This window comes from Solanum tuberosum, unplaced genomic scaffold (assembly GCF_000226075.1).
Source record: "Solanum tuberosum cultivar DM 1-3 516 R44 unplaced genomic scaffold, SolTub_3.0 scf00131, whole genome shotgun sequence".
Classification (NCBI taxonomy): Eukaryota; Viridiplantae; Streptophyta; class Magnoliopsida; order Solanales; family Solanaceae; genus Solanum; species Solanum tuberosum.
In genome coordinates this window covers 1,343,112-1,355,734 of record NW_006239054.1, presented here as the reverse complement: position 1 = coordinate 1,355,734, position 12,623 = coordinate 1,343,112, and the positions used below count along the sequence as shown (strand labels likewise).

The following is a 12,623-nucleotide window of genomic DNA, read 5'->3' as shown; positions in this document are numbered from 1 at the left end:
GGTATCACTAAGAAAGAAGTGAAGTGTGCAATATGTATTACTTATAAATGTATTATTCATGAATAAAACATGTATTCTATATATCTTATAAATTATTTTGATTTGTATAACTAAGAAAAAAAAAGCGATGTTTGCAATATGAATTACAAATGTATCGTGCCTATATTATATTATAAATGCATTACAAGTGTGTTACATAACTATTTTGGTTGATGTCACTTAAAAGGGTGTGAAGTTTGCAATATGTATTATAAATGTATTGTTCATAATTTTAATACAATTATGAAACATATCTAATACAACTTTTAATACAATTGCGATACAGTTCTATAAACTTTACCTTTTCGAGCTTCAATCTAATATTTCTCCTAAATCAATGATAAACCAAAGTTTTCTCGAAATTGAGTTATAAACTCCAAACGTCGTTTTCAATTATTTGTAGGAACAATCTATCCAAATTAATTACTAATTCGTAAAATTCAAATAATTAATTCAAAATTTGAAGTTTTATAATGACCATCAATGGTGAACTCTTGTTGCTGTAATTTTAGAGATTTGAAATTTCTGCTTGAAAACATGATTTTGTACAAATTTTTGATATTTTTGTTCCTCTTCTCGTCGTGTTTTTGGGTAAAAATCGTGAAATATAGATAAAAACTTATTTGAAGATATTTCTTTAAATGAAAAATTCAAAGAAAAAGAAGAATAAAAAGATGGCAAAGAAAAAGACGAGAAGAAGAAGCATAAAAAGAAGAAAAGAGGAGGAAGAGAAAAAAGGCAGAGAAAGAGGCGAACATAAACTGTACAACTTTTTTAATTCAAAAAAATTGTTATATTTAGTTAGAAAAATTATATTGTCATAGATAGTAAATATTTTCTTAATGTAGCATATTTATGTGATTTACCCTATTTTTAATATCTTTTTGTATATCTATGTATATATGCGCTACACACAAATGTAAATAGGTATATTTGTGTACTTTGGAACTTAAAATCAAGAAATACCTACTTTCAAGTTGATTATATAAGATATTGTTATTGTTATTTTAATATATAAAACGTAATTAGAGTATGCAAAAATTCCTTAAGCTATTTATTGAGATATCAAGTAATGCGGGCCTCTGAGCCCATGGAGAATGACGTTCAATGTCATAAAACCATCGCGATGATTTCAAATATATACAATAAAATAAAGTAATTAGTTTATAATAAATATAGTTCTGTTTTATTTACATAAAAATAGTCAAAGGTCATATATAATTTTAACACTGACTATATAAATAACTTATATATACATGAGTTATACAGTGATTATACATTATAATACAGTCAGAAAGGTGAATATAGTTTAAACTATACATGAAGTACTCAGTGACAACTCAATTCCTACCAACTCAAAGTCTCCTCTAACAATCCCAAATTTTAGATATGAAATTCTCTCGATGTTTCAAGTCTTTCGATATATAATTCGCTCAGAACTATTCACGTCTTTAGTATGTCGAATTTTAAAGAAGAAGGAGGAGGACGTAGAAGAAGGACGAAGAAGACGCAAAAGAAGAAAAAAGAAAGGCTACGTGGCCATTTTTTAGATAGACTATTTTCAATAGACCTCCAACTCAAGTAAATCATATAAAATAATCAACCATATAAAATAAATAGAGTCAAAGAAACCTAGCAAAAAATAAAAAATAATAAAGTAGCAAAAACAACAAAATAATAATAACAATACTGAACAAAAATACTAGATTACAACACTTGATATACTAACCTTTATTATAAATCACTTTAATAATAGCTAGTGCCCACATACAACATAAAACTCAATTAGTATCTGATCATGAATTATCCTAAACACTATGCTAATTGTACACAATGAGATTGAAGCTCCTAAATCCCTCCTTGCCAAAAGGATTCTTTCTTGCTGCATGTGAGACACATACGATACACGAACAATAATTATTATATGAACAATAAGTTATTTTCATCGGTGAACATACATTAATTATTATTTTTTATTTCCAAGACCTCTAATTAAGCTGGAGAACAAGCGTGTTGGATTCTTGCATTTGGTGTTGAGGTTTGTTTCTCCAAGATTGATTCTTCCTTTGATCCATTCTCTGCCTTTTCAATATCTTCAATATTTGAAGTTTTCATATTTTGTTCTTTAGATTTTCCCCAAAGTACACAGTATAGACCACCAACCAACAATATCCCTCCTAAAATGCTACAAGAAATGAAACATGCAAAAAAAAACAAGTGCATCAATAACTAATTTTAGAGTACGTTTGAGTTAGTTGATCGTAAATAATTGATAAAGTGTTAAGTGTTAAAAGCATAGATGTTTGAGTTAGCTAATCGTAAATAGTCGATAGAGTGTTAAGTGCTAAAATCAATTTATAAATAAATAATTATTTGTGTTGAATAAAGTGTTGAAACTGATAATAAATAATTGACATGTTTGGTAAAAAAAGAAGTGAAGTTGTTCTTTTAGTAAAATGATGACTAGATTGTTTACAAAATCAAAAAGTATCTTTATAAGAAAAAAGATGGAACAACAAATATGTAAACACAGAGGATGCCAAAGATTTTGTTTTGGAAAAGGTATTTTGAGAATTTTTTTAAAAAAATTATTAAGCATAAAATAGAAATTTTATTTTTGTCAAATTAGAAATTTTTACAAAATTGAAAAAATCATAAGTTGAGAACGACTACCTTATGACTTCTGAGTGATTTTGACTTACGAACACTCAACTTGTAAGTACTTTTGAATATTTATCAAAACAAAAATAAGTTAAAAAGTTCTTTTAAGTCAATCTGACTAGCTTATAAGTTTACTTAAGCATAGTCTTATAGAATTTGACCAACTTAGTTTTCATATTAATAAATATTTTTTTTTTAAAAGTAAGAATATTACCTTCCCAAACTAATGATTTCTCCAAAAAGCACAGCAGAAGCAGCAATTGTAAAAATTAAGGCCAAAGGTGTAGTCATGGCCATATAAACTGGACCTTTCTTTTCAACAACCCAAGCTTGTAAATAAAATGTAACTCCAGTCACAACTATTCCCTGCCAAAAAAAATAAAAATCAAAAAATAAATTAGCAAATTTAAAAATAATAATAAACTTAACCTATAAGTATTCTAACTAATTAAGACTACCATTAAAAGAAGGTTATGGATGACAAAAGGTATTATCTAAAGTGTTGCAAGAAAATGACAATCTTTTGTGCCAAACAGTAAAGTATTTCTATCAAAGGTTCATTTATTCTTTGTTCAGTTTATATGACAGCTTTCGTTTTCTATGATTTAGATTATGTAAATTTTGATCAATATTTAAAAATATATACTCCCTACGTACGTTTAAAAAAATGGCCTATTTTTCTTTTCTAGTTTGTTTGAAAAAGAATAATTCTTTCCTTCTTTTTTTTTGACATCACTTTAATTTTAGTTTTTCAAATTTAAAAGGTATTTTGGTACATTTGACATAACTTTAATTTAAGATCACAAGATTGAAAAATCTTCTTTATTTTCTTAAACTTCATGTCAAATCAGATTGTCATTCTTTTTAAAACGAAGGAAGTATATATATATTTTATCACATTGACATGAGAAGAATCGTAATATATAATACTTATGGTATAACTTTTATAAGATTAAGTTGATATAAATCAATTTAACTTCAATAATTAGTCAAGTTAATTCTCGAAATACGAATCTTTCTTGTGATAATACAACATTATCTAGTTAACATTCTAATAATGGAAACATCTTTTATTTCTTCCTCTTTATCTTTTTAAACTTTTGTACTTGCTTTGTATCCTTTCATTTATCACTTTTAATTATCTTTTCAAGTATGAAAAACATAAAATGATAAAGTTAGGTAAAAAAATTTGACTTACACAATAGGCAACAGAGAGGAGTCTAACATTCCATCCAAGTCTCCATTCAGAAGGATCTCTTGCTAAAGCTATGGCAAAAACAAATGATTGAATACTACTCATGAAGCATTGTAGAGTTGTACATAGTAGCTTTGATGGGTAACTCTTGAGAACTTGGTTCTACAAAAGATAATAACACAAACAATTAATTAACTATCAGTATTTCAGGTCGAAAAACTCTATTATAGAGATGATTTTACCAATGATATAAGTATCATGAAAGTTACTCGACTTTATATAAATATCATGAAAGTTACCAAAATGTTTTTTTTTTAAAACTAAAAAGTCACTCAATTAGCTCTACTTTATATGGTCCTGCTTCCTTTTTAGTTTGTTCCAAATTAAAAGAATAACTATTTTTCTAATATTGAAATAATTTAACGAAGTGATATTATGATATATTTAATTGTTATAAGTAATATCATGATATATTTAAGAACACAAGCGGATATAGGATTTGAATGTTATAAGTTTTGGACTCTAGGACATGAACCTCAAAGTGTTACGAACTAGGTTTTGAATTTTTATTTTGTACGTATTTAATCAATTTTTTAATAGATATGTAGGATTTAAGCTGATATTACTGGGTTATGCCGGATTCATAGGTTAAAGTCTACTTCTGCACCTATTTAAGACTACAAATTTCAAAAGTATTATAGACAAATTTTTATATGGTAAGCTACTTTAAAACTTATTTACCATTCTTTATGGTAAACTTTTAATTAATTACAAAATACAATAACACTTTACCAAATATAGCAAATGTAAGTGAAACAATATTCTTTTCTTTTATATCTCGATGTATAAATATGATGTATATATTATATATGTTATTTGTATGTTCAATTACTACATCAAAAATGATCTTTAACAACAAAAACTTAATTACCGTTAAATATGTGTTTTTAGACGCAATTAGCATTTTTTGTAAATGTCCCTAAAGTTTATAGCGACATTGGATCCAATGATAATTAACTTTAAGATTCTTTGTTAATGTATATATTTCTTGTCGCTAAAAGTTATTGTTATTGTAGTGAATGAATCACTAGACATAAAGTAATTAATCTAGACACTACATACAATATCAATAAGAATAAGAATATACCTGCATGACAAGCCAAGTAGCCCATAATGCATTAGCAAGCAACATAAGGAAGACACCTTTGATCCATGTATTGCCAGAAGCAGCACTGTTTTGCACTTGACCATGATAGCTAAATAGATGATGATGCATCAAAAGTTTCATTGTTGGACCCTTAAAAAATGCTATTGTTAATGCTCCTCCTGCACAAAACACTATGCCCATAACCTTTGCTATCCCTCCCCATGTCCTCATTTTCACACTCTCCATCCTATTTGTGTTAATGTCATCAAAGCAAAATATAACATTACTATACAAAATTGATAAGACATTTATGGATGACCACTACTTAGATAAGGAACATAAGTGAGTGGACTACGTAACATACTTTACTATTTCACTAAAACAAGGAAGTACTATAGTGTCTAGTTAAAGCAACAAAAAGAAAGGGCTAAGTTACACATTTGACCGGTCGACAAAAAATAATTTCTAGTCAAATGTACAAAAAAGATACACCTATTATGATTTTTCTTTATTTCAATTTGTTTGTTCTACTTTCGTTTTTAGTCCGTTAAAAAAAGAATGTCGCATTTTATTTTTGTGAACTTTTTAATTCAACTTTCCACCTGACATGTTTAAGATCATAAAGATTAAATGACAATTTGGTACATTTGACATAACTTTAATTTAATACCACAAGATTTTAAAGTCTTATTTATTTTCTTAAATTTTGTGTCAAATCAAAACAAGATAAATAAATAAAAATAGAGGGGTATATATTATATGTATATTATACATTAATATACCATATATATATATGTGTGTGTGTGTGTGCTGATTATTATTTTGGTGAACGAATATAAAAAACTCCCAAAGAAGAAATTTACATCAAATCAATCAAATTAATCTATCACAATCATAAAATTAAAGTGAAAATTTATATGAATATATTCCAACATGGATGAAATAGAGAATTCTTGCACAATATGAACCATTTCGCCCCCCACCCCCCCATATGCTACTTGTTGTTATTAGATTCTTTTTGTGTGCCAAAAGAACCCCTCAACCTCCTTTCTCAAAGCCTATTTTGGGTAAGTGAGTTTACTTTCTCTTGGCTAGTTAGCTAAAAGGTCAAATTTTGTTCAAAGATTGCCTACAATTAAATGATTTCTCTTTACCTTATTATTCTCAACTTTAATTTAGTACATAATTCCAAATATCTATATGATTAAAGATGGCCAGGTACAAAATGACAAACAATATTGGCTCCAACTTAGGGTTTTTTTGGTACTGAGACGATACTACAACAAATAAAGGATTTAGCGGTAATAATATAATTGTTGTTGTATTACATACATTTAGCAACAATAATACATATGAGTATTTATAAACAACACTCTGTATAAACATCGTTAAAAGCTTTAACGACTCTGGATATAATGACATTAACTTAATTGTCGCTAAATATTGCCGAAACAAAATTTATTGCCACTGTTTATCTCTTATTTTTTAGCGAGAAACATGTTTTTCAGGAAAATAAATGAGTTTCTTGTTTTTGTGTTCGATATGTAAGAAGAAATATTATTCTAAAAATATTTATATATAGTCTAGATAAATACTATGAAAGGTGGAGGTTAGAGGTGGTGGGGAGGGGGGAGGGGGGAGAGGTGAAGATGAGGTGGGAGAACACAATTTAATATGAAATGTCACTCGTATAACTTATTTTTCCTGCTTTTACTAGAAAATTTCACTTTCCTCATTTTAAAAGAATTTATTTATTTTAAATATATTTTTTTAACCAATCGAACATGAAAAAACTCATCTATACCCAACACACCCTTATAAACTTTAGCTTTCTAAAATTGAGTGCTTGTCATTAAATTGTCATGACATTCTATGTGAGAGACATAATTATTGAAGTTTTCAAATTGTAAAATGTATCATACACCTTGAATAATGTAATATCTTTCCGTTATTAAGCCAGAATATTCTTGTTAAGTAACACCATTTAATTTTACTAGACATAGCCCACCTGAATTGTTTTTTGTTTGATAACCTAAAGGAGAAATAAATATAAGTTAAAAAGGAACAAAGAAAAAGTATAATGTCTCTCATTATTATTATTTCATATTGATTAGCATAAAATATACTTATCCTAACACTCCCTTTCTGCAAAGTATATTCTTGAAACCACTACTTACATAGATTATATTACATACTATTTATTTAGTGTATAATTTCTTCCATTATTTAATTATACACAAGCCTAACTTTACACTTTGATGAAAAGGATATATATATATATATATATTAATAAATGCACCTTCCACACATCTACTTACACGCAATGACACAAAGAATACACCTATTTAGAAGAAAAGGAAGAATATTTAGATTTTTAATTGCCATTTTAAGTTAAGAGTTAACTATAGTAAGGTACTAAATAAGAGCACTAGACATTTGTAACTTAGTGTACCATTCTAATTTTGGAGGTTAGGTTTATGTCCCCTTTATTGTATTATTTCTTATATTTATATATATGATGATAGGGGTTCGTCAAAACCTCATATCACCACAAAAGGTGAAAGCCTAAAAGTCAGGTACTTTATGTTTCCCACATTGAACTTTTACTTATATATCTATATACATAGATGGTAGGGGTCCGTCAAACCCCTTATTATCGCGGGAGGTGAAAATCTGAGTGGATGATATTAAATAAAAAAAATTAAAAAAACACATACCTAAGTAAAATTGCAAGGAGAAAAGTAGTAACTGGAAGACTGTTAGTAGTTGCAGCAGCCAAAGTTGCTGAAGTGTATTTAAGTGCCACTCCATAAATATTCAAGCTCAATGTAACCCTGATAAAACACCAACTTCATTATAGTGACTCTCAACATAATGACAGTAGCTTAACTGCTGCTAAATATTACTGCTAAAAGGAAAATAAGTTACCGCTAAATGTGATTGTAGAATAGAATTAACTCATAACTTACCCACATAGAGAGAGCATGAAAATCTTGAAGCAAATCAAGAATGACATTGGTGGTGCTGTTTTCCTACAAACACAAAAAAATAATAGGTCGGTATTAATAACCTGTGTAACCATCTCATTCAAAATATTAAATTGTTAATTAATTACATAGAGACTAATTCCATTAGGAATTAACTTCACCCACTCCTCTGATACCATGTTAATTAAATTGTGTAACCATCTAATCTAAAAATTTAATATAACCTCTCTAACCATTTAATCTTTCACACACTTGAGCAAATACTCATATATAGTTAAAGAAAGATTTAAAAAATGGGTTAGTGGGATTATAGACTATATTGCTCGAACACTTTTAAAATACAGTTTTATATGTTCAATCCTTCAAAAGCTATAAACTGCAGATACAAGTACTACAACATGATTGAACTTTAAAAATGGGTTAGTGGGATTATAGGCTATACATGTTGCTCGAACACTTTTAAAATACAGTTTTGTGTGTTCAATTCTCTAAAAGCTATGAACTTCAGACACAAATACGACAACATGTTTGGACTTTAAAAATGGGTTAGTGGGATGATAGGCTATATATGTTGCTCGGATACTATTAAAATACAGTTTTATGTGTTCTATCCTCCAAAAGCTACAAACTTCAGACACATGTACAATAATATGTTTGGACTTAAAAATGGGTTAGTGGGATGATAGGCTATATATGTTGCTCGAATACTTTTAAAATACAGTTTTGTGTGTTCAATCCTCCAAAAAACTATGAATTTCAGACACAAGTATGATAATATGTTTGGACTTTAAAAATGGGTTAGTGGGATGATAGGCTATATATGTTGCTCGAACACTTCTAAGATACAATTTTATGTGTTCAATCCTCCAAAAGCTACAAACTTTTAGACACAAGTGCGACAACATGTTTGAAGCGTCCGAACAATATATATATAAATATACATGTATACTAAATCAAAACTATTAAAATAATTTACTTTCAAGAAACATGGCTATAGGTGTTAAGAAGACAGCAGCAGCAGCTTGTCTATAGAATACAAACACAAAAGGGTTCATTCCAACATCAAAGGCAACTTTTTGAAAGCAAGAACATCCCAGTATATATGGCTTGTATTATTACAATTGCTACAGATATTTTCCTCTTTCCATCCATTTTCTCTCTCTTTTTAATTATGTGATGTTTTTTTCTTTGTTGGGAGGAAAAAAAAAGGTGTAAACTTTGGTTGTCTACTCTTAATCAACTCAAAAACTACAAAAGATTGGGACTAAGAAGTGGGATTTATATAGAAGAATTTGGAAAACACAAACTACAATATAATATGACTATTGATAGTGATGTATAAGTTGCTTTTCAATTGGACCACAAGGGACCAACAATAATAAAAAGTTTCTAAAGTAGAACTATTTAGGGATGCTTCCTTTTTTATTTTTTATTTTATGAAAAGAAATACTATAGGTTTTTAATTAGATAATGGACCCTTAGCTAATTACTATAGTACTTAATTAGCAAACATTAAACTACTTTCTAGACTGGGCTTTTTAAGGATCATGGATGGATCTAGCAATAGTTTTATATATAATCTTGGCAAAGATTAAAAAAAAATGAGTGAAAGATCTTTTTAATAATTATAATTTGTCCCCCCCTCTCCTTTGTTCCTTAAGCTACTAAATTTCCACACAAAAATGTTTGAATAATTATTTTCACATATATATTGATTGAATTAGTAAGAAAAACAAAAAATAATGGTGATTTTATGTGGAAAAATTAGGAAGCTTTCATAATTTTAAAGAGAATTTGTTTTCTACCGGTGTATTTTTCAGTGAGTAAGTTCGATGGGAATTCAGTTATAAAACTCCTTCACGTCCAAACCTAACTAGAGCATGGATCGAGAGCCCAAACTGGGAATGTACCTAGCTCTAATACTATGAAAAAATAGGTACATAAACCTAACTCAACCCCTAAAGTTAGTTTATGAAGGAAAATCGTCCAAGTTCGTATAAGCATACCATCAATTCATTCTCCAGTTAATGTAAAACTAACCCATTCGATCTAGCACCCCTTCATGTTCGGGCCCAACTGGAGCGTGGATTCAGAGCCGAAATTTGGAATGAACCTTAATTTGATATCATGAAAAAATATGACACCTGAACCTAACTCAACATCTAAAGCTAGCTTATGAATTTTTTTTTTGTCTAAGTCTATATAAGCAAACCACTGATTTATTTCCGAGCTAATATGGAACGCTAACCAACTTTGATAGAACAAACTTTGATAGAACAAACTTTTATAGAACAAATTTTGATAGAACAAACTTTTATAGAACAAACTTTTATAGAACAAACTTTGATAGAACAAAAAGTAAACAGAGAGATGAAGAAGCAATTCTTTGCCGCTTCAAACGAATTGAAAAGATTAGGGTAAAAATAATGTCCAATAATGATACAATAATTAAGAAGAAAATTCAAAAATAGCTAACATTGCAAATATAAATATATAATCACGCCCCCTAGGTAATTATTTTCTTAATTACAACTTGTAGTTACATGTTAGAAGGAGGAGAGAGGCGAGCGAGATCTGGCCGGAGAAAGAGAAGAGAAGAGAAGCGAGAGAGATACAATTGATTTGTATATTTGATCGATAATTGTATCACAAATATAATTAATTTGTATTAAAAAACTAACTACTAAAAGGGGGTGAGAGATGGGCGAGATTGGGAGAGGGAGGAGAGAGGTAAATGAAATTTGAGAGGAGAGAGGAGAGAGGAAAGAAAGATACAATTAATTTGTATATCTCATCAATAATTGTATAAATGACTGACAATTGTATCACGGATACAATTGATATAGTTGATTTGAATCAATGAATACAATAATATCAAAAACTATTGTATTCAATTCAATGATGCAAATCACCTGTATTAAGTATATTAACGAATATAATTTGTATCAACAATTATAATTGTATCATCAAATACAATTATATCATTATTGTAATATATCGTTTAATTAGATCAGTTCCTTTTTGTATGAATGAACCTACTATTTAATAAATAAAATCCTTCCAATTCCAAAGCAAAAATAAAATAAAATTGTATCATCAAATATAATTATATCATTATTGTAATATTCATAACAAATTATATTTGTATTCATTTGTTACCGTATCTTTCACTGCTCTTGCATGCATAGGTGTAACATGACATGAAGTATCGAACAATATTCTATTCATAATCTCATAAATCTTTGAATGCTTTTTATAATTTTTCACTATTTCACATAATAAAAAATAACTAATAATATATTTATTTATAATAGCACAAAATCTACTTTAGCTCAAAATAGAATTTTATATATATATATATATATAAATTCTAACTATAAATCCTATCTAAACAAGAATCAAAATACTAAAACTTAAATAAATTTAATTTTCTAAAACTTTAAATTATTTTACCCAACAAGATTACCATTCACTCGATTACACTTGTTTTTTTATATTATTACTTTACTTCTACATGAGCTATTCTAATTTAAAGATGCTCCCTTTTGGTAAATTGGATTCCAACGCAAAAATATTTTATTAGTAAAAATTTAAGCAGTAACTACTTTATCAAATATATTATTGTAATGTAAATTAATTACACACAATCTGAATAAAGTAAAGATCATCAAAATGCTTGATTCCCCTTTTATTTTGTGCTTACCTCCTTTCACCAAGCAATTGCACAAATAATTGGTTCCTTTTGAATATTTTATTATTACAAAAAAAATAAAAAGATAAAAGAGGTCAATCAAGCATATATTTCTCTTCTTGAGTTTTCATTTCAATAAAATTCTGTTAGGGGAATTCCTTTTTTGGTTTTAATCTACATTAGGTAAAATTAATTTTGTGTCCACATTGGGAATAAGTACTAGAGATAGTTATTTACCAAAAGTTCATTTAATTTATGTAATAGTTCTAGTATGTTTTGTTGACACTAATCTTCGACTAATTAAGAGTTGTTTGAGTTATACGATGTTGTTGAGATGTTGGACTGATGAATATTATGCCGCATTAGGCCTGAATTTCCTTACAGAGAGCTAGATATATTCACACCTTAGACAAAATATCTATTTATTCATTTTATTTTCAACTGTAATCTATAGTATACTCACTATCATATTTAATATCATCCTTAATTAATCTTTTTTCTGTTTGATTTTCTAAATTAGAGGTTTTCGTAATTATAAGTCCAATAATTTTACATACAAATAAAGCCTAATTAATTGAGAGCTAAACTATAGTTATTCTATTCTTATTTTTCACAATAATGTATGTCACTAAATACATTTATATTTTATTTAATATAAGGAGATGAATTTGGCCAAAAAGTTGCCTTCAATTTGAGACAAAATTCGATTAAATTCTTATGGAATATTTTGTGTGCATGTATTTTACATATAAACCAACGTACCATATTTTATGTGTGACTATTTTTCTCTCGTGAAATAAATCTTTGTAATTTCTTGTGGTGAAAAATAAAAATGAGTAATTGTCTCACAGGATTCGATTACTTTTATTCTATTATATTATTTATATATATATATATATATAT

General features: G+C 27.8%; 1 protein-coding gene across 1 annotated transcript; it reads right to left on the bottom strand.

Annotated features, from left to right (window-relative positions):
• Window positions 1-1,750: 1,750 nt before the first annotated feature.
• On the bottom strand, window positions 1,751-8,076 carry LOC102596333 (WAT1-related protein At5g64700-like). The gene is made up of 6 exons (XM_006350954.2): window positions 8,012-8,076; window positions 7,760-7,876; window positions 5,043-5,289; window positions 3,899-4,057; window positions 2,915-3,066; window positions 1,751-2,224 (listed from the first exon to the last, which is right to left on the bottom strand). The coding sequence occupies exons 1-6, from the start codon at window positions 8,056-8,058 to the stop codon at window positions 2,032-2,034; spliced, it is 915 nt and encodes a 304-aa protein (XP_006351016.1). The 5' UTR covers window positions 8,059-8,076; the 3' UTR covers window positions 1,751-2,031.
• Between the last annotated feature and the right edge of the window lie 4,547 nt (window positions 8,077-12,623).